General features: G+C 43.1%; 1 protein-coding gene across 1 annotated transcript; it reads right to left on the bottom strand.

Moving 5' to 3' along the window:
• Positions 1 to 785: 785 nt before the first annotated feature.
• Positions 786 to 26,536, bottom strand: smarcc1b (SWI/SNF related BAF chromatin remodeling complex subunit C1b). Its single transcript, XM_014178244.2, has 26 exons — positions 26,264 to 26,536; positions 25,549 to 25,668; positions 16,257 to 16,342; positions 15,927 to 16,101; positions 15,282 to 15,351; positions 15,020 to 15,092; positions 12,726 to 12,801; positions 12,526 to 12,651; positions 12,273 to 12,355; positions 12,028 to 12,149; positions 11,882 to 11,941; positions 11,621 to 11,658; positions 11,396 to 11,508; positions 11,231 to 11,302; positions 10,993 to 11,106; positions 10,751 to 10,904; positions 10,192 to 10,362; positions 6,926 to 7,184; positions 6,730 to 6,804; positions 4,963 to 5,012; positions 4,723 to 4,855; positions 4,498 to 4,643; positions 3,701 to 3,835; positions 3,427 to 3,556; positions 3,264 to 3,350; positions 786 to 1,124 (listed from the first exon to the last, which is right to left on the bottom strand). Exons 1-26 carry the CDS (start codon positions 26,438 to 26,440, stop codon positions 1,039 to 1,041), a joined length of 2,931 nt encoding a protein of 976 aa, XP_014033719.1. The 5' UTR covers positions 26,441 to 26,536; the 3' UTR covers positions 786 to 1,038.
• Between the last annotated feature and the right edge of the window lie 1,204 nt (positions 26,537 to 27,740).

Below are 27,740 nucleotides of genomic sequence, written 5' to 3'. Positions count from 1 at the left end.
ACTGTATCCATCTTTACTGCTCTGTCCATTACATGGGTTTTACAATGAGTTGTAAAGGGAACTTTTCTATATGCTCTTGAGCAAGGCACTTATCCAGAGCGACTTACAGGAGCATTTAGGGTTAAGAGCTTCTGCCAAATGTCTAAAATATAAATATGACTTCAATTTCACTGCACAGGTCTGCCCACAACGGATAGTGGACCAATGAATCGAGCTGTTTGAGACAAAAAAAAAAATCCTCTATCACCTGTTCATATTGTCCTTTTCAATTTTTTCCGTGTCTATCAAAAGACATTTAAACATACCCTAATAACAGTTCATTATAATGTGTGGCAATTAGATTTATTCATCCCTTATCCTCCCTGTTTGACTTATGGTTTTCAAACTACATGTCTGGGTGGGAGGGAGGGATCGATGACAGAAGAACAAGGGATATGACAATTACAATTTTTATGGAAGGCCATCATGAGGGTGAGGTGCTGCGCTGGTGCAGTAGGGCTGCTATAGTGTACTGTGGTTCTATCAAACTCTACAGTCAATGAAAGAAACCAACCTATAATACTTTTCCTCTAAACACTCACCATCAAGATGATGAATGATATTCTCCCAAATTAGCCACTAGTACTGTTAAGTTCCAGTGTTTCAGCTAGTTAGAGTATGGTGCTGTATTTCTTTTATACTTGTTGGTCAGTATCCAGTACTGTATCTGTGTGATGTCAATGTCACGTCCAACTCATTCAACTCTGAACACACACACACACAAAAAAAGGACACGTACACAGATCGATAGTTTCATATAAAACACAATGATTTGAGTATACTCTTCAGCACTGGTCAATAAAGCATACAGCAAGTGTGTAACAATGGTTAAATGACATCAAAATGACAGTCACATATGAGGACCTGTCCAATGTGAAGATTAGATTGGCTTCCATGACCACCTGTCCAGACATCTGTATGACCTTGACTGTTTCTTACTGTGGATCCATAATATGTAACTGTGTGTATTCATAAGGTAACTGGGGTCAAGGTGTGGTCTCATGTTTCTGCTCCCCGGCTGTGTAGGGCTGTGCTTGGAGGACCAGGCTGGGTCGGAGCTATCCCATCAGGCTGTGCTGGTGGGTCTGACAAGAGAAGAAGAAACTACATGAGCAGGAGCGTTCCAGTTTCATGAAGTTAGTGACCAGCGTTGGTCACCGCCTTTTAAAAAGTGGGTGGCATTATGGGGATAAAAACTGTCCGACTTGCACCTACATGTCAACTGCATGAACTTTATAAAATCCATGTGATCAAAGGCCATTGCTTGCATTGTGGAAGACACTATAGTCAATTAAGGTGTTTTTGCTTGACCACGCGAACATGACCAAAGCTGTGACTGAAACAGGGACCAACTTTGCTGAGATTTAAAAGACACAGTGGATACAAATGAATGTGATATTTGAAACCTTTCTAACCAATGAATTGTACAAATGTTTTCAGTTTGTGAGTGTGTGATACAGGTGGTAGAGACAAGTTTATTTTGACCTTATTAAGAAAAACTTTAAAACAATGGCAGCTATGTTGATTTGGGGCTTGCTGTTGGAAAACCACAACAATGTCCAACTTTTGGCTGTGGCAGATACACCTCCCCAAACTTCAATCGTCAACTTCCGTCTGCATTACTAAGTCAACATACAGTGCATTCGGAAAGTATTCAGACCCCCTTCCCCCTATTATGTTACAGCCTTTATTCTAAAATCAAAGCAAAAACAGTTTTTTAGAAATTGTAGCACATTTTTTACAAATAAAACACAGAAATACCTTATTTACATAAGTATTCTGAACCTTTGCTATGAGACTCAAAATTGAGCTCTGGTACATTCTGTTTCCATTGACCATACCTGAGATGTTTTTACAACTTGGAGTTCACCTGTGGTAAATTGAATTGTTTGGACATAATTTGGAAAGGCTGTCTATATAACGTCCAGTTAACAGTGCATGTCAAAGCAAAAACCAAGCCATGAGGTCGAAGGAATTGTCCGTAGAGCTCCGAGATAGGATTGTGTCGAAGCACATATCTGGGGGAAGGGTTCCAAAACATTTCTGCAGCATTAAATGTCCCCAAGAACACAGTGGCCTCCATCATTCTTAAAAATGGAAGAAGTCTGAAACCACCAAGACTCTTCCAAGAGCTGGTAACCCAGCCAAACTGAGCAATCGGGGGAGAAGGGCCTTGGTCAGGTAGGTGACCAAGAACCCGATGGTCACTGACAGAGCTCCACAGTTATTCTGTGGAGATGGGAGAACATTCCAGAAGGACAACAATCTCTGCAGCACTCCACCAATCAGGCCTTTATGATAGAGTGTCCTTATGGAAGCAACTCCTCAGTAAAAGGCACATGACAGCCCGCTTGGAGTTTGCCAAAAGGTACCTAAAGGACTCTCAGACCATGAGAAACTAGATTCTCTGGTCTGATGAAACCAAGATTGAACTCTGGCCTGAATGCCAAGTCTGGAGGAAACCTGGCACCATCCCTACAGTGAAGCATGGTGGTAGCAGCATCATGCGGTGGAGATGTTTTTCAGCAGTAGGGACTGGGAGGTTAGTCAGGCTTGAGGGAAAGATGAACGGAGCAAAGTACAGAGAGATCGTTGATGAAAACGTGCTCCAGAGCGCTCAGGATCTCAGACCTTTAACAGGACAACGACCCTAAGCACACAGCCAAGACAATGCAGGAGTGGCTTCAGGACAAGTCTCTGAATAGCCTTGCGTGGCCCAGCCAGAGCCCGGACTTTAACCCGATCGAACATCTCTGGAGAGACCTGAAAATAGCTGTGTAGCAACGCTCCCCATCCAACCTGACACAGCTTGAGAGGATCTTCAGAGAAGAATGGGAGAAACTCCCAAATACAGGTGTGCCAAGCTTGTAGCGTCATACCCAAGAAGACTCTGGGCTGTAATCGCTGCCAAAGGTGCTTCAACAAAGTACAGAGTAAAGGGTCTGAACACTTATGTAAATGTAATTTTTTGAAATGTATTCTACATTTGCAAAAACGTATAAAAACCTGCTTTTAACTTTGTCATAATGGGGTATTGTGTGTAGATTGAGGGGGGGGGGGACAATTTAATACATTTTAGAATATGGCTGTAATGTAACAATTTTGAAAAAGTCAAGGGGTCTGAATACTTTCCGAATGCACTGTAAACACCCTCAATATGTATGGGTACATTTTTTGTGAACATTTTCTAGAGGTAAGGGGCAGTGTGGGGTGAAGGTACTCACACATGCCGTTGGGAGCTCCAGGGTGTCGGGGGGCCATGGTGAGAGAGTTTCCCCCAGTAGGCATCATCTGGCTGGGCATGGACTGGCCTAAAGGAGAGGTGAGAGATGGATGTTACATATTTACCATGACATTCGCACACACATTGTGCGTGTGAGTACAGACCTGTGTGTTGTTGTGGAGTGTATGGTGCTTGCTGCTCTCTCTGCTGTAGAATCTTCATCTCTGCATGTTTCAGCTGCTCAGAGTGGAAACTCTGTCGCTCTGACAACAGCTGCTGACGCTGTTGCTCCAACTACACACACAGTGAGAGAGGGCCAGGGAAAGAGGGACACACAAACATTACATTTATAAGGAACCATTATGAAATACCCAAATGAATGTTTAGTAGCTTCCCAAACTAGATCCCAATTGGCTAGATGTAGATCTGTATACTCACAGCCTCTTTCTCTCGGTCCATGATGGTCTCCAGCTCCTCAAAGTGTCTCAGTTTGATCTCCAGCTTCTTCATCTGAGTCTCCACTAGCAGAGCCACCAGAGATTTGATCTTCCTCTCCTCTACCGCTGCTAGGTGCTAGAGAGAGAATTACTCTATTTGCTGTACATAAAATACAACACATTTATTTCCATGACAGACTGACCAGGTAAATCCAGGTGAAAGCAATGATCCCTTATTGATGGCACTTGTTAAATCAAGTGCCTTTGAATGGGGCATGGTAGTAGGTACCAGGCACACCGTTTTGTGTCAAGAACTGCAACACTGCTGGGTTTTTCACACTCAACAGTTTCCAATGTGTATTAAGAATGGTCCACCACCCAAAGGACATCCAGCCAACTTGACAACTGTGGGAAGCATTGGAGTCAACATGGGCCAACATCCCTGTGAATGCTTTGGACACCTTGTACAGTCCATGCCCAACGAATTCATGCTGTTCTGAGGGCAAAAGAGGGGGGGTGTAACTCAATATTAGGAAGGTGTTCCTGTTGTTTGGGATACTCAGTGTGTGAGTTATTTGATAACTTAGTTTCAACTTTAAAAAAAAATATGTTCACAAAAACGGGGAGAGAGAGTGTGGTTGATTGGCTAGGTCCTAAGTTATGGCTGTAGTGACAGGCCAATAGAAAGAAAAAAAAGTGGGGGAAAGGACAGTTTAATGGACAGAAGACAGGGATTGGCTGATGGGTGGGGTAAGTGAGCAGCGATGGGGTGGTTTGAGGGTCGTGGGCGGGGCTTACCTTGGCCTTAGTAGCAGCGGCGCCTAGAGCAGCAGCTGCTGCCGTGGTAACGGTCCCATCTACCAACTCCAGCTCTGCTAGTCTCCTCCCTTCATCCCGCTCTACTTCCCTCCATCGCCCCGCAATCTCATCCTTCTCCCCTCGGTCTAAAAGAGAGGAGATAATCTATAACTTACATCATCACACACCATCTTGTCTTTAAAAATAGAAATTAGACACACACACCTGTCTCGCAGTTCCCTCCGCTATCGCCGTCTCTCTCCTCTGTGACTGTCATTTCAGCATTCTCTCTCTTAACTCGTTCTCCCTCTACTGATCTCTCTCCTCCACTGGGCTCTAGAACCGTCTGTCTATCCGCCTGGAACACACACAATCATCACCCACTGACAATCAGATTCTCAGAAACACCAGAGTGTAAATTCCTGTCTCACTTCTTCTGACCCCACAGGTCACTTCCGGTCTCACCTGCAGAGGCTGCTGGGAGCCAGACTCCATCTTCTCACCATCCATCACATCTACAGGGAAGAAGAGGGAGGGATAGAGTTTATTTAACCTTTATTTAACTAGGCAAGTCAGTTAAGAACAAATTCTTATTTACAATGACGGCCTAGAGAGAGAGAAAGTGTGATGGAAAGATTCTCCACTGCAGTGTTAGAGGGTTGAGGAGTGTGTGTAATATATACACAGTACCAGTCAAAAGTTTGGACACACCTACTCATTCAAGGGTTTTTTCTTTATTTTCACTATTTTCTACATTGCACAATAATAGTGAAGATATCAACACTATGAAATAACACATATGGAATCATGTAGTAACCAAAAATGTTTAAACAAGTCAAAATATATTTCATATTCTTCAAAGTAGCCACCCTTTGCACACTCTTGGCATTCTCTCAACCAGCTTCATGCTTCATGATGTAGTCACCTAGAATACATTTCAATTAACAGGTGTGCCTTGTTAAAAGTTAATTTGTGGAATTTATTTCCTTCTTAGTGCATTTGAGCCAATCAGTTGTGTTGTGACAAGGTAGGGGTGGTATACAGGAGATAGCCCTATTTGGTAAAAGACCAAGTCCATATTATGGCAAGAACAGCTCAAATAAGCAAAGAGAAACAACAGTCCATCATTACTCTAAGACATGAAGGTCAGTCAATCCAGAAAATGTGTGCAGTCGCAAAAACCATCAAGAGCTATGATGAAACTGGCTCTCATGAGGACCGCCATAAGAAAGGAATGCCAAGAGTTACCTCTGCTGCAGAGGATAAGTTCATTCGAGTTACCAGCCTCAGAAATTGCAGCCCAAATAAATGCTTCACAGAGTTCAAGTAACAGACACATCAACAGTTCAGAGGAGACTGCGTGAATCAGGCCTTCATGGTCAAATTGCTGCAAAGAAACCACTACTAAAGGACACCAATGAGAAGAAGAGAATTGCTTGGGCCAAGAAACACAAGCAATGAACATTAGACCTGGTGGAAATCTGTCCTTTGGTCTGATCAGTCCAAATTTGAGATTTTTGGTTCCAACTGCTGGACTTTGTGAGACGCAGAGTAGGTGAACGGATGATCTCCACATGTGTGGTTCCCACCGTAAAACATGGAGGCGTGATGGTGCTTTGCTGGTGACACTGTCAGTGATTTATTTAGAATTCAAGGCCCACTTAACCAGCATGGCTACCACAGCATTCTGCAGCGATACGCCATCCCATCTGGATTGCGCTTAGTGGGACTATCATTTGTTTTTCAACAGGACAATGACCCAACACACCTCCAGGCTGTGTAAGGGCTATTTGACCAAGAAGGAGAGTGATGGAGTGCCACATCAGATGACCTGTCCTCCACAATCACCCAACCTCAACCCAATTGAGATGGTTTGGGACGAGTTGGACCACAGAGTGAAGGAAAAGCAGCCAACAAGTGCTCAGCATATGTGGGAACTCCTTCAAGACTGTTGGAAAAGCATTCCAGTTGAAGCTGGTTGAGAGAATGCCAAGAGTGTGCAAAGCTGTCATCAAGGCAAAGGGTGGCTACTTGAAGAGTCTCAAATATATTTGATTTGTTTAACACTTTTTTGGCTACAACATGATTCCATGTGGGTCATTTCATAGTTTTGATGTCTTCACTATTATTCTACAATGTAGAAAATAGTCAAATTAAGAAAAACCCTTTAATGAGTTGGTGTCCCCAAACTTTTGACTGGTACTCTATAGCTGCCGTGTTTCAGACTCCTACCTGCCTTCTCAGCCTCATTGAGTGCAGGGAACTCCAGAACCTTGTCAGCTTCCTCACGCACACGACAAAACTCCTCTACAGAGAGACAGAGACCGGGTTAACACAAAACACACACACACACACACACAACACACACACACACACACACACACACACACACACACACACACACACACACACACACACACACACACACCCAAAGCAGCCTTGGCGGCGGCGGAGGCAACTCGGGGATCAACCACGGACGCCAAGAACGCCACGGTGCTCATCACTGGATTCTCTGATTGGCTGAAAGGAACGGGCTGGTAGGCCAATGGGCCAAGAGAGGAGGCGGAGTCCTCCAGATAAGGGTCTTCTATTGGTAGGCGCAGGAAGTGGAGGATGCACTCGTCCTGGGTACGAGACCCCACGTGTTCTGACACCTTGTTCCAGTCATCTCTATAGACCTCTAACGCCTGGGATGGAGGGGGAGAGAGAGATAGGGGCGGAAAAGAAAAAGAAAGAGGAGAATAAGAGAGAGATAGGCATGAGGGAGAAAAGAAGGTTATTGGCCAGATAACATTTTTTTGGTACTTATACTTGTATTAGTTTTCAAGCATAGGTTTACAGTACAGCAATTCATCACAGTTGTTGTTATGTTGCTACCATGCTGTTGCCATGTGTTGCTGCCTTGCTATGTTGTCGTCTTAGGTCTCTATGTAGTGTTGCGTTGTCTCTCTTGTCGTGATGGGTGTTTTGTCCTATATTTATATTGTATTTATTTTTAATCCCAGGCCTCGTCCCCGCTGGAGGCCTTTTGGTAGGCCGTCATTGTAAATAACAATTTGTTCTTAACTGACTTGCCTAGTTAAATAAAGAATAAAATAGAGGTAGTAGAAACAACATTATCAGCATCATCATTATTGTCCAGCTCCTCAACTACCCTGAGTCAGCCCATACCCGTTTCCAACCATTGCGGAGTATCAGTACTGTATCTGTGCAGTCAACTAGTAGAATTAGTGTTTGTGAAGTAAATATGGTGGTTCTCATTAAGGTTCTGCTCTTCTGAGATACAGGCAAGTACACAGCAAACCAAATAACTCTACAATTAAACAACTAAAGGAAATACAATATTTAAAAAATAAATCAAATGATCATATGGTTAGTTGCTTTGAGACTAATGAGTTATGTCTACAGGAGCTGTTCCCATCTTTTTTCACATACATGTTTGCAGTTTCATTTTATGGGTGATCTTTTCCATTAAATACATTTCTTTCACTCTACAAGTCCATTCTTCCATAGTAGGAATGTCCTTATTTAACCTCTAGGGGGTGTGGGACGCTACAGTCCCACCTGGCCAACATCCAGTGAAATTGCAAAGCGCCAAATTCAAAAACAGAAATACTCACTATAAAAATTCATGAAACATACAAGTGTCACACATCGGTTTAAAGATGAACTTCTTGTTAATCCAACCACGGCGTCAGATTTCAAAAAGACATTACGGCGAAAGCAAACCATGCGATTAGCTGAGAACAGCGCCCAGCAGACAAATCATTACAAACAGTAACCAGCCAAGTAGAGGAGTAACAAAGATCAGAAATAGCGATAAAACTAATTACTTACCTTTGATGATCTTCATATGGTTACACTCCCAAGACTCCATGTTATACAATAAATGTTCGTTTTGTTCGATAAAGTCCCTCTTTATATTCAAAAACCTCAGTTTTGTTGGTGCGTTTTGTTCAGTAATCCATTGGAACAAAGCGCGGTCACAGCATCAAAAAAGTACCATAAAAGTTTGTAGAAACATGTCAAACGATGTTTATAATCAATCCTCAGGTTGTTTTTGTCATAAATAATCGATCATATTTCAACCGGACAATAGCTTCGTCAATAGAAAAGGAAAAACAAGAAAGGCGTGCTCCCGGTCACGCGCAGGACTCATGTCTGGAAATTTCCACTGACCTCTCATTGAAAGTGGTGTTTCGCCCTAATTTTTCAGAGTAAAAGCCTGAAACAATGCCTAAAGACTGGCCACATGTAGTGGAAGCCATAGGGATCGTGAACTGCGTCATACGTCTTTGTATGGTGGATAGGCTTTCAATGGAAAAACAGACATTTCAAAATAATAGCACTTCCTGGATGGATTTCCCTCAGGTTTTCACCTGCCATATCAGTTCTGTTATACTCACAGACATTATTTTAACAGTTTTGGAAACTTTAGAGTGTTTTCTATCCAAATCTACCAATTATATGCATATCCTAGCTTCTGGGCCTGAGTAGCAGGCAGTTTACTTTGGGCACGCTTTTCATCCAAAATTCCGAATGCTGCCCCCTACCCAGCGAGGTTTAACCAATGTGCTGTAATACATTTCTTTGAAGCAGACAGGAGTATATTTAATAGGTTCTGAAATAGGTTCAGGGATAACTAATTAAGTATGGCACTTGTTGGGTTTTTTGCCAGGAAACATTTAAATACATTGTTTACAGAGACCAAAACATCATTCCAGAATTTCATTATTCTATGACAAGACCAAAAAATGATGTAGGTAGACAATTCCCCACATTTTCTCCAGCATTCATTGGTTGTTTCTGGTCTTCACCATTCTGTCTGGAGTTAGAACGTACCTACTAATGATATTCCATTCATACTCTTTCCATATGAATGAGTGTAATAATAATAATATTCAATGTTCTCAGATTCAGATTCCCATTTGCACTTAGTTTGCATAGTATTGTTCTATGTCATGACAGCAATAGATTGTTATAGCTGTGTTATTTGTTTACTACCAGTTGTCCTTTTCTGAGTATTGATTAGGTGTTTTTCTATGGGTGGTGTATAGACTTGGTGTACAAATGAAGTAATGATCACCTTTGAAAACCTGAATCTAGTGATAATGGGGCGAAGTCAGTAAGATATACAATACCAGTGAGGGGTGATGAGCCATAGGCTGATGGAGACTGTGTTGTACTTCCTCCTAATCTGGAGCAGATGATTGGACTACAGGTTCTTACTGTCGATCTTCTTTCCCAGAAAAGGTCTTACTGCTGTTGCGTATTGAACACCATAGATTTTTACTATTTTCGAGCCATCTAGATTCAGATTAATGTTTTATCCAAGTAATCATTAGTTGCGATTGTGTGACCCAGTAGTACCACGTAAAGTTTGCTAACCCTAGGCCACCTGATTCCTTGGCAGTTGGAGTGTTTTGTACCTCACCCTCTGTTTTTTACATTGCCAAAGAAACATTAAAATTAGACGGTCAAATTGTTGAAAAATTGATTCTGGGACCAGAATAGGTTGTGTCTGAAATGGGAAAATATCTTTCTGATATGATAGTGTTGTAGTACTCGAGTCCAGGAGTCAGACTTGACCCGGAATCAAGTCACAATTTTCGAGACTCGACCAGTGATGACTCCGACTAGTGACTTGACTACATCACTGAGTAGAGGGAAGATAAACAGAGATGATTGTCTCACCTCCAACAGTAGGAGGGTCTCCTGTTCTGTCCAATCCCTTCCTGAACTGGCTCCTTTACTCTTGGGGTGTTTTCTGGCATACAGGTCTGTTCTGAGGCCAAAGTTCTGAGAGTCTGAGGGCTTCTCTACACTTCTCTCAGGGAAGAATAACATCTGCTGGGAGGACGACACCTGGAGGGGGAGAGAGAGATGGATGGAGGGGTAGAGAGAGAGAAGGATGGATGGAGGGGGAGAGAGAGAGATGGATGGGGAGAGAGAGATGGATGGATGGGGAGAGAGAGATGGATGGGGAGAGAGAGAGATGGATGGATGGGGAGAGAGAGATGGATGGATGGGGAGAGAGAGATGGATGGGGAGAGAGGGAAAGATTTGAGAGGATCAAAACAAGAATACAGGCTGTCAATTTGTACCTTATATATATATATATATATACACACATTTTTTTTCTTCAATTTGCTGGTTTCGAACCACGGACTGTAGTGACGCCTCTTGCACGAAGATGCAGTGCCTTAGACTGCTGCGCCACTTAGGAGCCAAAAAACATAAGTGTGTGTGTTACCTGTAGTGGTCTGTGCTGCAGCGGGGCCAGTCCTGAGGGTGTATCAGCCAGTGTGTTGAAGTGAGGGGTGGGAGGGGGTCCCATAGGGAGAGGTCTGCTTTCTGCATCCACCTGGTAGTTCACTAACCCCCACTGCTCCAACAACGCATGAACCCTACACACAGTTACAATACACACAGTTACAATAAACACTGTTACACAACACACACACAGTAAGTGGTGGTTTAAACTTCATAGCACACCTCATGACGGCGCAGACGTCTCCTGTCAGGTTCCGTCTGCAGGAGGTGGAGCTGAGGTACTCCTGGGGGTTCAGCCGGTACGAGTCAATCATGAAGTTACGATATGCCAGGTATCTACACACACACACACATTGTGCTGATTTATTCATTATGTCTCTGAAGGGGTACAATCATGTCTGAAGAAAACAGCAGGGGTCCAAGCACTGAACCCTGAGCAACACCTAAAATTGTTACTCACATCTCTGGAGATTTGGACTTGTTCTGTCCGTTAAAGAACTCTGGAAGAGCTCGTTTCTCGATCTGGTGAATACTGGAACATATACACACAGTTTGGTTTAAAACAGACAACACTCATTTTGAATATATGTGCGTGTGTCTGAGAGGGTGACGTGTGTGTACTCACCAGTTATAGTTGAACCAGGCGGTGTAGGACGGGACGATGATGTGGTGAGTTTGTTCTGTGATGTTGTCTTCTCCATCTGACAGACGCAGCCCCTCTCTGCCCTCCTCATCCTCCTGCACGCACACACATAATTGGTATATCGGTGTGTAGGGTACAGACACACTAAATTCCTCATCAAAATTAGATAATTCAATAAAATTTTTGCAGTTCTAATTGTATTGTTACCCTTCCACCAGGAAGCAGAGAGTCGTCCTCAATTTCATCTGAAGAAAAGAGTGGGACGAGTGGAGAATGAGTTATAACCACACACACACACACACACACACACACACACACACACACACACACACACACACACACACACACACACACACACACACACACACACACACACACACACACACACACACACACACACACACACACACACACGCCCTCCCTCTCTCTCTCTCTCTCTCTCTCTCTCTCTCTCTCCCTCACACTCACCCAGGTCAGTCATCATCCCTCCCTTGACAGGAGTGTTCTCACTGTCCTTCTTTGGGTTCACTGCAGACAGAGAGACACAACAAGTAAACATCTGTCTGTGTGTGTGTCTGTGTGTGTGTCTGTGTGTGGTCTGTGTACACTTGTACCATTCTTAGGCAGTATAATTTCTTCCATATTAGGGACAGGTGTTGGATCCTCCATATCTTTAGTCAGATCCTCCTCTACCTCTTCCTCTTCCTCCTTTGGCCCACGCCTCTTAAACCCACCACTAGGGAGAGAAGGCAGGGTTATAGAGAGAGGGCCAATAGGTAGAGAATAGGGGTTAAAAGGAACAAATATGAAAATTCCATCAAGATTGAGCTAGGGGTGGAAGAAGAGACAGAAACCTCACCTCTTCTTTCCTCCTTTCTTTTTGCCATCGGAAGAAGGAGAGGGGGAGCGTCTTCTCTTCTTCACTGGAGTAAACTTACGGTCCTGATGGAGGAAGAGAGGGAGGGAGGGGGGAGAGACAAGTGATGATAGATATACCAACTAAGAAAGTGCTCACACAGGCCTGTTAAAAAAAGACAGAGGGAGAGCAACACACACACCACAAGCACACAACTAGCCCAGAGCCACAGGATCTCACACATACACACACACACCTGTTGATCTGTGACATGGACTCTCCGGCGGAGGATGAGAGGAACGTTTCTGTCATCTACCAGGTAGTCTTCTTCGTTCATCCACTCATTATACACCTCTGTATCCAACACCCAGCCTGCGTGCACCTGTACACACACACGCGTATTCATCACTTGTGAGAAATAGTCATAGAACTCTGTGTGTGTGTGTGTGTTCTTACCCTCCAAGGTCTGTGTGGATGTGGAGGTTCCTGCACCTCTCCCTCTACGTCACTGGAGGACAGCCAGCTATCGTAGCTACAGGAAACAAACAGTCATACACATGATTATGGAGGGTGTGTGTGCGTGTGTTAGGGTTGAAAATGTTTCCGGTATTTTACAAAATGTTCCATCCTGAGAATAAATCACTTTTCTCACATGTAACCCAGTATTTTCCACCAAAACCGGAAGTGTCATTCAAAAGCATTATAAGGCATATAAATAGGCATATGTCTGGATTTGATTAGTATTTTTTAGGGATCCCCATTAGCTGTTGCCACGCACACAGCAGCTACTCTTCCTGGGGTCCAAACACATTAAGGCACTTACATTACGTATAAAACAGTACAGCATATAACATTATTACACCACTACATATCCACAATACAAAATGTTTATACCACCATACAACAATATCACAATGTGTGCATATGCATGCGTCTGTACCTTTGCGTGTGTCTCTTCACAGTCCCTGTTGTTCCATAAGGTGTATTTTTACCTGTTTTTAAAATCTGATTCTACTGCTTGCATCAGTTACCTGATGTGGAATAGAGTTCCATGTAGTCATGGCTCTATGTAGTACTGTGCGCCTCCCATAGTCTGTTCTGGACTTGGGGACTGTGAAGAGACGTGTGGCATGTCTTGTGGGGTATGCATGGCTGCCCTGTTTCGGAGCCAACTGCAATATTCCTGCAAAGTCCCTCTTTGTGGCACCTGACCAGACTCTGAACAGTAGTCCAGGAGCGACAACACTAGGGCTTGTAGAACCTGCCTTGTTGATAGTGTTGTTAAGAATGCAGAGTAGTGCTTTATTATGGACAGACTTCTCCCCATCTTAGCTAATGTTGTATCTATGTTTTGACCATGACAGTTTACAATCCAGGGTTAGAGCTTTGATCGGAAATTCAAGCCTGATGCTACCTGAGCCATACATTAAATACATTTTATGAGCCATACATTAAATACATTTTATGAGCCCTATATTAAAAGGCATTTAATGACCCCAAGCCCACATGATTGTGCCATTATCCAATACATCTATGATATAAGCTACTGCACATTACGCACAACAGAAAAACATAAAATCCCATAGATGTACCTAGATATATGCTCTCTTGGGTAAATAAGTTAAACTAGCTCCAGTAGGCTAATCTTTTTGACTGTGGACTGTATTATATGGACTGGAATTGTTCAAACCACGATAAAGCAGGGAGAGAACATGCGATTCTGGTGCAGCACATGCGGCCTACAAAGTTACAAGTATAGGCTAGCGAATTTGATTTTAATATTTGAATAATTAGTAGGCTGACGCATATATACCTTTGATAACGTTTCCCCATGTTATTAGCCTACCTTCTATTTCTTTCTCTATTGTTGCTTCATTCCTTCCTCCATTTCAACAGTTAAATGAAATAAGTTTGGTTGTCCTCATCTTCATCATTCTAATGACATCCTTGAATAATATAGGACTAGAATTAGATGCAGAAGGCTTTCACTTCTCTTCAGGAAGATGGAATGGTTGTGTGTCTGAATAAATAACTTCTACAGCCTACCAGCATAGCGCTTCGCTCTTCTTTCAAACTACCTGTGAGTTCTATTGGCTGCTGTATAAAACATTCAGCAAACAAGGGCATCCATCCCTCTTCAAATAGTCTATTGGTATAAGAAATTATGTCCAGCAAGGTATTGTAGGTAGCTTTTCCTGCATGGGATTCCAAGAGCTGAGTTTTTTTAAGGTGAGAGGCCAGCGGAGCACGGGTGCGTGCGTATTGCGCAAGAGACAGAGGCTATAAGTTCGAAGCTTATTATGCATAACCAATCATTAATTAGCTAAATATAAGGCTAATACTGCATGGAATGTATAACCTGAAAGAGGTAGTCTAGGACATTGATATATATATATATATATATATATATATATATATATCAATCTAGAACAGGATGATCTATTTTGGATGCAATTTGATTGGAGTTGATAGAAAGACAGAGTGCTCGCGCGTGCATTGATTTAAAGCAACGATATTCGAGTGAGGCTGTTTTAAAACTCTGCAGCTGTAATTAAAAAATTATAATCTTTACAATTAAAATATAAGGTTGCCCCCGAAAGCCATGCTTTTCCTATAAATAATTTATTATAGTTTACCAGTTTCTCAGTTATTTAACCCCGGAAAAGGGAGTGGTATTGGCGGTAAATCCTGGTAAATCTCGGTAACTGGGTTCCCACCATTCAACCCTAGTGTGTGTGTGTGTGTGTTACCTGTCAGGGTGCCTGCCCCAGTGCACCAACACATAGTTGTCCTTCCGCATGACAGGGCGCACCCACTCCCAATCTGGAAATAAGGACACACAAACACACACCAACGGTCAAAAACTAAGAACAGAACTCGCAAAAATACTTAAACTGTGAATTTGGGTCAAAGCTGCCAACAGGCTATGACCCACAAAGATCCTATTAAATGAGTTACAATATGCAATTGTATGCGATGACCCCACACACACACACACACACACACACTGACCTTGGTCTGTGACAGCTGGACGGGGGTAGATGTGGTGAGAGGCTTGGATTCTGTCCTCAGTCAACGAACCCTGAGACAGACAAAGAACTACATTACCCATCAGCTGAGACAAACTACATTACCCATCAGCTGAGACAGAACTACATTACCCATCAGCTGAGACAGAACTACATTACCCATCAGCTGAGACAGAACTACACTGCCCATCAGCTGAGACAAAGAACTACACTGCCCATCAGCTGAGACAAAGAACTACACTGCCCATCAGCTGAGACAAAGAACTACACTGCCCATCAGCTGAGACAAAGAACTACACTGCCCATCAGCTGAGACAAAGAACTACACTGCCCATCAGCTGAGACAAAGAACTACACTGCCCATCAGCTGAGACAAAGAACTACACTGCCCATCAGCTGAGACAAAGAACTACACTGCCCATCAGCTGAGACAAAGAACTACATTGTCCATCAGCTGAGACAAAGAACTACATTGTCCATCAGCTGAGACAAAGAACTACATTGCCCAACAGAGATAACAGCCCAAGAGAGAAAACCACAGCCCCCATGGCAAAATTACATAAATCTTCCTTCCTCCCCCTGCTCTCCATCTATCTTCCCTTCTTGCTGCCCTCCCTCCCTCCCTCACCTGGTGTTTGGTGATGATGTCAGCCAGTCTGCTGTTCAGGTTCTGATCCACCTCCTGGTCCACATACACGACGGGCCTCGACAGACAACTATTCTGGACCAGGGTCTTCTCCAGAGTAGTAAACATCTCTACGTTACGGTCCATCCTGGAGGAGTTCTGTAGGTCAAACCTTCTCCTGGGGGAGGAAGAGTACCCATGCAGGTTACCAAGCAGGCCCCGAAACAGGACGTTGCCAAAGGTGTCACTCACCAGCCCTGTCAGAGGGAGGAGATAGGAGACAGGGGATGGGGGCTAGGAGGTAAGTGATAGGGGATAAGATTTGTCACTCACCAACCCTGATCAGTCTTGAACTTGTAGGCAGTGCCAAGGATGTGGCACAGCCCGCCTCCTGGGCGCAGGTCCAGGAAGCACTGAGACTAGAGAGGAGCACACACACAAAAATACCAATAATGGGGCCGGAGGAGATGGCTGCTGTTTTACGGGCTCCTAACAAATTGTTCTATTTTGTGTTTTTTTCACATTATTTGTAACTTCTTTTGTACATAATGTTTCTGCCATAGTCTCTTATGACCGAAAAGAGCTTCTGTTCATCAGAACAGTGATTACTCCCCTCGTACTGGACAAAGATTTTTTCTTTAATAAGTTGGACGCGAAGGATTTACTCCAGATACCCGACAAGGCCCAAATCGCCGTCATTCGTGTGAAGAGAAGACGCAGATACAGGGGACGCAGGTCCGGGTGCCTTGTGAGAATTTGTCGGCGAGTGTCCTATTGGCCAACGTGCAATAATTGGAGAATAAACTGAAGGAGCTCCGTTCAAGACTATCCTACCAACGGGACATTAAACTGTAATTTCTTATGTTTCACCGAGTCGTGGCTGAACGACGACATGGATAACATACAGCTGGCTGAGTTTTCTGTGTATCGGCAAGACAGAACAGCTGCCTCCGATAAGACAAGGCGTGGCGGTCTGTGTCTATTTGTAAATAATAGCTGGTGCACAAAATCTAATATCAAGGAAGCCTCTAGTTTTTGCCCGCCTGAGGTAAAGTATCTTATGATAAGCTGTAGACCACACTATTTACCAAGAGAGTTTTCATTTGTATTTTTTGTAACTGTCTATTTACCACCACAAACTAATGCTGGCACTAAGACCACACTCAACAAGCTGTATAAAGCCATAAGCAAAAAATAAAATGCTCATCCAGAGGCAGCGCTCCTAGTGGCCGGGGACTTTAATGCAGGGAAACATAAATCTGTTTTACCTCATTTCTACCAGCATGTTACATGTGCAACAAGAGAAAAATTAAACTCTAGACCACCTATACTCCACACACAAAGACGCGTACAAAGCTCTCCCCCGCCCTCCAATTGGCAAATCTGACCATAATTCTATCTTCCTGATTCCTGCTTCAAAGCAAAAATTAAAGCAGGAAGCACCAGTGACGCGCTCAATACGGAAGTGGTCAGATGACGCAGATGCTAAGCTACAGGACTGTTTTGCTAGCACAGACTGGAATATGTTAATCCGATGGCATTGAGTAGTATACCACATCAGTCACCAGCTTCATCAATAAGTGCATCGATAATGTTGTCCCCACAAGTACATACTAGAGGTCGACTGATTATGATTTTAAAGCCAATACCGATTATTGGAGGACCAAAAAAAGCCGATACGGATTAATCGGACGAGATAGATAGCGAGATTATAAGAAATCCCGCTATGCCCTCAATCTATCTAAAATAATGACAATTACAACAATACTGAATGAACAATGAACACTTATTTTAACTTAATATAATACATAAATAAAATCAATTTAGTCTCAAATAAATAATAAAACATGTTCAATTTGGATTAAATAATGCAAAAAAACAGTGTTGGAGAAGAAAGTAAATGTGCAATATGTGCCATGTCAAAAAGCTAACATTTAAGTTCCTTGCTCAGAACATATGAAAGCTGATGGTTCAATATTCCCAGTTCCTCAATATTCCCAGTTAAGAAGTTTTAGGTTGTAGTTATTATAGGAATTATGACGCGTCGACTATTTCTCTCTATACCATTTGTATTTCATATACCTTTGACTATTGGATGTTCTAATAGGCACTTTAGTATTGCAAGCCTAATCTCGGGAGTTCATAGGCTTGAAGTCATAAACAGCACAGTAAATCAAGCATTGCTAAAAACTGCTGGCAAACACAGTAAAGTGCTGTTTGAATGAATCCTTACGAGCCTGCTGCTGCCTACCACCGCTCAGTCAGACTGCTCTATCAAATCATAGACTTAATTATAATAAACACACAGAAATTCAAGGCTTTGGTCATTAATATGGTCAAATCCGGAAACTATAATTTCGAAAAAACCAAACGTTTATTCTTTCAGTGAAATACGGAACCGTTCCATAATTTATCGAATGGGTGGCAACACAAAGACTAAATATTGCTGTTACATTGCACAACCTTCAATGTTATGTCATAATTATGTAAAATTCTGGCAAACTAATTACAGTCTTTGTTAGGAAGAAATGGTCTTCACACCGTTGGCAACGAGCCAAGCGGCCAAAACTGTTGCATATACCCTGACTCTGCTTGCACTGAATGCAAGAGAAGTGACACAATTTACCTAGTTAAAAGTGTTATAAAAATGTTAGCAGGCAATATTAACTAAATATGCAGGTTTAGGCATTGATGTTTATGGTTAGGTACATTTGTGCAACGATTGTGCTTTTGTTAAATCATCACCCGTTTGGCAAAATTGAAGTAGGCTGTGATTCGATGATAAATTAACAAGCACCGCTTTGATTATATGCAACGCAAGACAAGCTAGTTAACCTAGTAATATCATCAACCATGTGTAGTTCGTGATTGTGAAGATTGATTGATTGTTTTTAATAAGATAAGTTTAATGCTAGCTAGCAACTTACGCTTGGCTCCTTGCAGCCACAAGGTCCTTTTGATGCTGCACTCGCGTAGCAGGTGGTCAGCCTGCCACGTGGTCTCCTCGTGGATTGCAATGTAATCAGCCATAACCGGCGTCCAAAAAGGGCGATTACCAATTGTTATGAAAACTTGAAATCGGCCATGCCGATTAAATCGGTCGACCTCTAGTACATACCCCAACCAGAGCCATGGATTACAGGCAACATACGCACCGAGATAACGGGTAGAGCTGCCGCTTCAAGGAGAAGTACTCTAACCCGGACGCTTATAAGAAATCCCGCTATGCCCTCAGACGAACCATCAAACAAGCAAAGCGTAGATACAGGACAAAGATCGAATCCTACTACACCGGCTCCGACGTTCGTCGGATGTGGCAGGGCTTGCAAACTATTACAGACTACAAAGGGAAGCTCAGCCACGAGCTGCCCAGTGACACAAGCCTACCAGACAAGCTAAATGACTTCTATAGGCGCTTCGAGTCAAGCAACACTAAAGCATGCATGAGAGTACCAGCTGTTCCGGACGACTGTGTGATCACGCTCGCCGTAGCCGATGTGAGCAAGACCTTTAAACAGATCAACATTCGCAGGGCTAGACGGATTACCAGGACGTGCACGCCGAGCATGCACTGACCAACTGGCAAGTGTCTTCACTGACATTTTCAACCTGTCCAAGTCTGTATAACCTACATGTTTCAAGCAGAAAACCATAGTCCCTGTGCCCAAGAACACTAAGGTAACCTGCCTAAATGACTACCGACCCGTAGCACTCACATCTGTAGCCACGAACTGCTTTGAAAGGCTTGTCATGGCTCACATCAACACCGTAATCCCAGAAACCTTAGAGACACTCCAATTTGCATACTGCCCCAAAAGATCCACAGATGACGAAATCTCGATTGCACTCCACACTACCCTTTCCCACCTGGCAAAAGGAACACCTACGTGAGAATGCTGTTCATTGACTACAGCTCAGCATTCAACACCATAGTGCCCTCAAAGCTTATCACTAAGCTAAGGATCCTGGGACTAAACACCTCCCGCTGCAACTGGATCCTGGACTTCCTGATGGGCCGCTCCCAGGTGGTAAGGGTAGGCAACAGCACATCTGCCACGCTGATCCTCAACAGGGGGGCTCCTCGGGGGTGCGTGCTTAGTCCCCTCCTGCACTCCACGTTCACCCATGACTGCGTGGCCAAGCACGACTCCAACACCATCATTAAGTTTTCTGACGACACAACGGTGGTAGGTATGATCACCGACAACAATGAGACAGCCTATAGGGAGGTCAGATAACTGGAAGTGCGGTGCCATGACAACAACCTCTCCCTCAACGTGATCAAGACAAAGGAGATGATCGTGGACTACAGGAAAAGGAGGGCCGAGCACACCCCCTTCTCATCGACGGGGCTGCAGTGGAGCAGGTTGAGAGCTTCAAGTTCCTTGGTGTCCACATCACCAACAAACTATCATGGTCCAAAGACACCAAGACAGTCGTGAAGAGGGCACGACAATGCTCAGTCCCCCTCAGGAGACTGAAAAGATTTGGCATGGGTCCTCAGATCCTCCAAAAGTTCTACAGCTGCACCATCGAGAGCATCCTGACTGGTTGCATCACCGCCTGGTATGGCAACTGCTCGGCAAGGCACAACAGAGGGTAGTGCGTATGGCCCAGTACATCACTGGGGCCAAGATTCCTGCCATCCAGGACCTGAATACCAGGCGGTGTCAAAGGAAGGCCCTAAAAATTGCCAAAGGCTCCAGCCACCCTAGTCATAGACTGTTCTCTCTGCTACTGCACGGCAAGCGGTACCAGAGTGCCAAGTCTAGGTCCAGAAGGCTTCTGAACAGCTTCTACCCTTTAGCCGTAAGACTGCTGAACAGATAATCAAATGGCTACCCGGAGTATTTGCATTGACCCCCATCCCCTTTTTTATGCTGCTGCTACTCGCTGTTTAATATCTAGGCATAGTCAATTTACTCCTACCGACATGTACATATTACCTCAATTACCTCAACTAACCTGTACCCCAGCACATTGACTCGGTACCAGTACGCCCTGTATATAGTCTCGTTATTGTTTTTTTATTGTTGCTCTTTTATTTTTTTTACTTTGGTTTATTTAGTAAATATTTTCTTTCTTAACTCTTATTTTTCTTAAAACTGCATTGTTGGTTAAGGGCTTGTAAGTAAGCATTTCACGGTAAGATCTACACCTGTTTTATTCGGCGCATGTGACAAATAAAATAAGATTTGAAACCCAAACATGGGTGGTTTCCACCAGCTGGTAATTGCAGGCTTTTGGCCGCTAAAATAAATTTAAAGACAAATTAAATCATAGCCGGCCAAATTGCCCAGGGCTGCCTATCATACATCCCAATTTCACGCTTCAGCACCATTCTCTCACTCTTATACTCTGCCTTGCATGCATCCGCCTGCTGCTGAAGAGAGAAAGAGCGCTAGAGAGGAGCCTTGGGCTACTGTTTATTGCGAGGATGTAGGCCTTTTGCACTGAAGTAAAACGAAAGTTAGTGCATGCCTATAGTGAAAAGTCTACAAGGGGAATGTCCTCTGTATGGACAAGTTTTAATATTGTATTGGACATATTATTATTGGACAGATGAGAAGAACGTTGGCGTGGCCAAATGCAGGCTACTGTGCAACTAGCTATTCAGGTAGGATGCAATTTTGGAACTTCAATTTGTGTTTTTTTTTCATATTTATAATTATTTGCTTTATCATTATTGTATATCATTGTATGCCTATTTATTAATCTAAACCAGTTCTTTAAATAAGCAAAACGTGTTTTGTTTGATTCTGTTGAGAAATTGTCACTTGCTAAATTAAGTCCGATCTGTCTTTTTAATTGTGTTCTCCGTATTTAGTTTAAGGTTCTAAGTAGGCCTGTTGTAAAATAAATATCATTAGCCTACTGCTGTCATTTGTTGGGTACAGTAGGCACTAGCCTTTCTTGGTAATTGCTGCAATATAGAGTAAGTAGCCTGTTCAAAAATGTGTGAAGTTTTAAACCAGTTCGCAAGTGTTTTGTTTCATTCTGTTCCAACTGTAATGTTGTGTTTGCCACAATATAATATCCTACTCGTATTTTCCCTACAAGCAATGGCTTGACTTACTTTGATATGACATGATCTTCCTGTCTGGGTTGGTGCACCCCCTTGGGTTGTGCCGTGGCGGAGATCTTTGTGGGCTATATTCGGCCTTGTCTCAGGATGGTAAGTTGGTGGTTGAAGATATCCCTCTAGTGGTGTGGGGGCTGTGCTTTGGCAAAGTGGGTGGGGTTATATCCTGCCTGTTTGGCCCTGTCCGGGGTTATCGTCAGACGGGGCCACAGTGTCTCCCGACCCCTCCTGTCTCAGTATTTATGCTGCAGTAGTTTATGTGTCAGGGGGCTAGGGTCAGTCTGTTATAGCTGGAGTATTTCTCCTGTCTTATCCGGTGTCCTGTGTGAATTTAAGTATGCTCTCTCTAATTCTCTCTCTCTCGGAGGAGGACCTGAGCCCTAGGACCATGCCTCAGGACTACCTGGCCTGATGACTCCTTGCTGTCCCCAGTCCACCTGGCCGTGCTGCTGCTCCAGTTTAAACTGTTCTGCCTGCGGCTATGGAACCCTGACCTGTTCACCGGACGTGCTACCTGTCCCAGACCTGCTGTTTTCAACTCTCGAGAGACAACAGGAGCGGTAGAGATACTCTGAATGATCGGCTATGAAAAGCCAACTGACATATACTCCTGATGGGCTGACCTGTGGCACCCTCGACAACCACTGTGATTATTATTATTATTATTATTATTATTATTTGAACCTGCTGGTCATCTATGAACATTTGAACATCTTGGCCATGTTCTGTTATAATCTCCACCCGGCACAGCCAGAAGAGGACTGGCCACCCCTCATAGCCTGGTTCCTCTCTAGGTCTCTTCCTACGTTCTGGCCTATCTAGGGAGTTTTTCCAAGCCACCGTGCTTCTACACCTGCATTGCTTGCTGTTTGGGGTTTTAGGCTGGGTTTCTGTACAGCACTTTGAGATATCAGCTGATGTAAGAAGGGCTTTATAAATAAATGTGATATACAGTCGAAGTCGGAAGTTTACATACACTTAGGTTGGAGTCATTAAAACTCGTTTTTTCAACCACTCCACAAATGTATTGTTAACAAACTATAGTTTTGGCAAGTCGGTTAGGACATCTACTTTGTGCATGACAAGTAATTTTTCCAACAATTGTTTACAAACAGATTATTTCACTGTATCACAAATCCAGTGGGTCAGAAGTTAACATGCACTGAGTTGACTGTGCCTTTAAACAGCTTGGAAAATTCCAGAAAATGATGTGATGGCTTTAGAAGCTTCTGATAGGCTAATTGACATCATTTGAGTCAATTGGAGGTGTACCTGTGGATGTATTTCAAGGCCTACCTTCAAACTCAGTGCCTCTTTGCTTGACATCATGGGAAAATCTAAAGAAAATCAGCCAAGACCCCAGAAAAAAAAAAAATTGTAGACCTCAACAAGTCTGGTTCATCCTTGGGAGCAATTTCCAAACGCCTGAAGGTACCACGTTCATCTGTACAAACAATAGTACGCAAGTATAAACACCATGGGACCAAGCAGCCGTCATACCGCTCAGGAAGGAGACGCGTTATGTCTCCTAGAGATGAACGTACTTTGGTGCGTAAAGTGCAAATCAATCCCAGAACAACAGCGAAGGACCTTGTGAAGATGCTGGAGGAAAAAAGTACTATGCATCTATAGCCACAGTAAAACGAGTCCTATATCGACCTAACCCGAAAGGCCGCTCAGCAAGGAAGAAGCCACTGCTCCAAAACCACCATAAAAAAGCCGAAGAACACCATCCCAAACATGAAGCACGGGGGTGGCAGCATCACGTTGTGGGGGTGCTTTGCTGCAGGAGGGACTGGTGCACTTCACAAAATAGATGGCATCATGAGGATGGGAAAATTGTGTGGATATATTGAAGCAACATCTCAAGACATCAGTTAGGAAGTTAAAGCTTGGTCGCAAATGGGTCTTCCAAATGGACAACGACCCCAAGCATACTTCCAACATTGTGGCAAAATGGCTTAAGGACAACAAAGTCAAGGTATTGGAGTGGCCATCACAAAGCCCTGACATCAATCCTATAGAAAATCTGTGGGCAGAACTGAAAAAGCGTGTGGGAGCAAGGAGGCCTACACACCTGACTCAGTTACACCAGCTCTGTCAGGAGGAATGGGCCAAAATTCACCCAACTTATTGTGGGAAGCTTGTGGAAGGCTACCTGAAAAGTTTGACCCAAGTTAAACAATTTAAAGGCAATGCTACCAAATACTAATTGAGTGCATGTAAACTTCTGACCCACTGGGAATGCGATGAAAGAAATAAAAGCTGAAATAAATGATTCTCTCTACTATTATTCTGACATATCACATTCTTAAAATAAAGTGGTAATCCTAACTGACCTAAGACGGGGAATTTTACTAGGATTAAATGTCAGGAATTGTGAAAAACTGAGTTTAAATGTACTTGGCTAAGGTGTAAACTTCCGACTTCAACTTTACCCTAATAAAGCTCGGAATCTTTTGTGAAGGTTTGTGGTGTGTCTATTTGCCCATTATACTGCAGGCCTATGATATGAAGGCTGTACGCACTTGTGCTCCAACTGACTCCGACAGTTGAACTTGATGTGAGGAAGAATGTTTTATGTCTACCAGAGTCAGTCCTATAATCTAACAATAATGATTCATTTAAAAAAATTCTGATAAAAAAAATAGGAATTAGCCTCCTTCTGTACGCCAATATCTGTATAGCAGGTGCAGTAGCCTATCTGACAAGGATAAAGAAATGCATTTTGGTGTTGTAGCATGCCACCGGCATGTCTCTCTCTGGGGCTAGGCCGAAGCTTCTCTTAGTTTATATTTATTTTTAAATAAATAATAAAGATAAAATGAAGACAGTGGACACCTAAGCCTATAGACCTATGCATGCAATGCCCTGATGCATTTAGGTCTCAAATCGCTGTGAGGTGGACAATTATTGTTTTAGCAAAGTAAAAACCAATAGGCTAAAGTTTTGCACATGCTACACATCGAAACAGAAGGAATATTTTTTTTGTTTTGTTAAATTATAGGCTGTTTTTAAGGACACGTCAATATGGCTCATTTAGCCAATATCCCTTGTTTATTGATGGAAAATGTAATCGTTTGAAGAGGCAGCCTTGAAAATGTTCATCTTGTCTTTCGTGTCATAAATAATCCTTGGTTCCTGCCTGTGCTTGGTAAACATATGAGGGGCTGACATGAGGCCATCCTTAGGACCATCTGGCCGAACGCCCATGATATGTTCTATAAGTTAAGATAGGATACGATTCCAGACACATGCAGGAACCAACCCTATGAACCATGCCTATGTAACTTGTCTGTTTAAGCAGTATATAACAGATCTAATGGGACTGCCGAGGGAGCTAACTTCAGATCAGTACTTTATGCATCTAAGTTTGACTGTGACCTCTCCAGCTTGCTGTAAATAAAGAATGATTAATTTAAGATTGACTTCAGGTGTCCCTGGTGATAATTTCCACGACACATACAATGCATATGTCCGGTAAATTAAAATCTTCCAGGGTCACTTGTCCTTACAGAAACCCTAGTGTGTTTGTGTACTCACCGGTAGTTTGGTGTGGGTACGGATTTCGGCCCGTCTGCCGAACACTTCCTCCTGGAACTGAAGCAGCTGAAGGGTGAGGGAGGCTAGAGCCTGGCAGGATGGAGAGTCTGCCTGCACATACTTCGCACACAAACACACCATCAGTAATGCAGAAGGACATCTGGTATAGCTTGAGCATCTTGCTACATCGTACAGCCCACAGCAGTCACTACTCTAGGAAATATGGAGCACAAAACTAGCTATATAGTGTTTTAACGGAGTAGGTCACAGTCAAACTTAGCAGCTGCAAACATACATACCTAGCAAGCTAATTACAATGTTACTGTTTGCAGATTATAAACAGTTGCTATTGTACAGGGGTGGGGTAAATTCAGGCAGTACACTGGAATTCGAATTTGGTTTACTTTCTGAATTGAAATTGATCCCAACCCTGCTAATGTAACGCAGTTAGCTAGCTAACGTTAGCTGCTAGCTTACTTGCTTGCAATCTTGCTAGTTAGTTAGTAGTAGCTTCCAACCTCGGGCAGTTAGCTAGCTAGCTAAGGCATACAGCAAATGTATTTAATAACTTACTTTAGTTAGCTAGTTAAGTAGCGAGAGATTGCTAAACTAGCTAGCAGTATTCATCTTGTCAACAATAGTTAGCCGCTATGATAACTAGCCCTTGGTTACCAATGTAAATACTTAGCCGCTACGCTAGTGTTAGCTCACGCACCTTTTTGTAGTGCTTCCCGATCCACTGTCGCACCGTCTCGAGCTGAACCAGGGAGTCGTGGCTCTCCCAGTACCTCGCGGACGGACTCCCGTCTTTTTTCCGCTGTGCTGTGGTGGTATGTGGACTCTGGCTGGTCCCGGGAGTCCCGATGTTGGGTCCCCCAGACGTTGTCGCCATAATAACGGGTGGAAAACTAGCCCGCTCAAGAGCTGTAGCTGTAAATCAGCAGGGTTGCCAGGGGTAGCCAAAATGTCTTGCAAAATAACCACTTAAAACCCGCCCTCAAGGCCTGAAAACTTGGCCAAAAAATATTTTTCGCAACAAGAGACGAGTTGCCACATTTATCCAATAGGTGATTCCATTATAACAATCTAAATACAACTGGTAAAATTGCTTTACCATGTTCTCTGCATTTTCTCCTTTGTTATTGGTTCATAACACCAAATAATTTAATCTGAACTATTGATAGTGAATGGTTAAAACGTGTTTTTTTTTTTTTCTTCAGTTTGCTTTTTGGCTTATTTTATTCAATAAAACATGCAAATTCATGTGTGGCTGCAGGCAGGCAGATGCCTCAGTCATCCATCCCTTTGGAGCAAGATGGATAGGAAAGAGAGAGGAGATCCATCATCCATTAGGTCCAGTAGGCTACATTAAGGTAGTTTTATTCTACAATAAATCAATCACTCACTAGAAAACTATTATAATTTGATATTCAGCTTTCATTCAAGTTAGACTATGTTCACAGAAATTCCCAAATTATATTATGCTATAGAGACCTCTGATTATTGACTGTTAAGGGTTCATACACATTTTTGACAGATGGAATTCCATGACTTTAACCAAATTTCCATGGCCAACAATTGGTGGTGCCTATGTGGCCTATATGAAAAAGTCAGCATGAATGTGGAATTGACACTAGAAGGCTGCTGGTCTCTGATCCCATGTAATCCTACTATCTCCTGCCAAGACACTTAACCCCCCACAAAGTAAAATAACTGCACTGTTAGGCTACTGCATAAACTACATATGATCAACCCTCCATCTGGAGAGCTACTGGGTGTGCAGGCTTTTGATTCAGCCCTGAAACACACCCGAGTCTGCCTATCAAGGTCCTGTTGAGCAGCTGATGTTTGGGCTACAATGTGGTGTATTAGAGCGGGGCTCGAACTAAAGCCTGCACATCCAGTAGCTCTCCTGGAGGATGGTTGGTCACCCTTGATATAAAATATCAACATTACAACAAAATACTTTCATGTCTTTATATAATTATTCCCTCATTCAATGAATCAGGGATAAAATGGATAAGGTAGGCTACTTCAGTTAAATAAAGGTATAAATTAAAAGTAATTAATTCAAAGCAAGGTAGCTAACTAAGACATGTTTATCTATAACCTTATAAGTGTAAAATATTAATGTTTTATGGGAGATATATATGCACGCCATGTAAGCTATTTGTCAATTTTTTTATGTGTTA

Source organism: Salmo salar, chromosome ssa27 (assembly GCF_905237065.1).
Source record: "Salmo salar chromosome ssa27, Ssal_v3.1, whole genome shotgun sequence".
NCBI lineage: Eukaryota > Metazoa > Chordata > Actinopteri > Salmoniformes > Salmonidae > Salmo > Salmo salar.
Note: the sequence above shows the minus strand (reverse complement) of the source record. Positions and strands in the feature narration are given on the sequence as shown.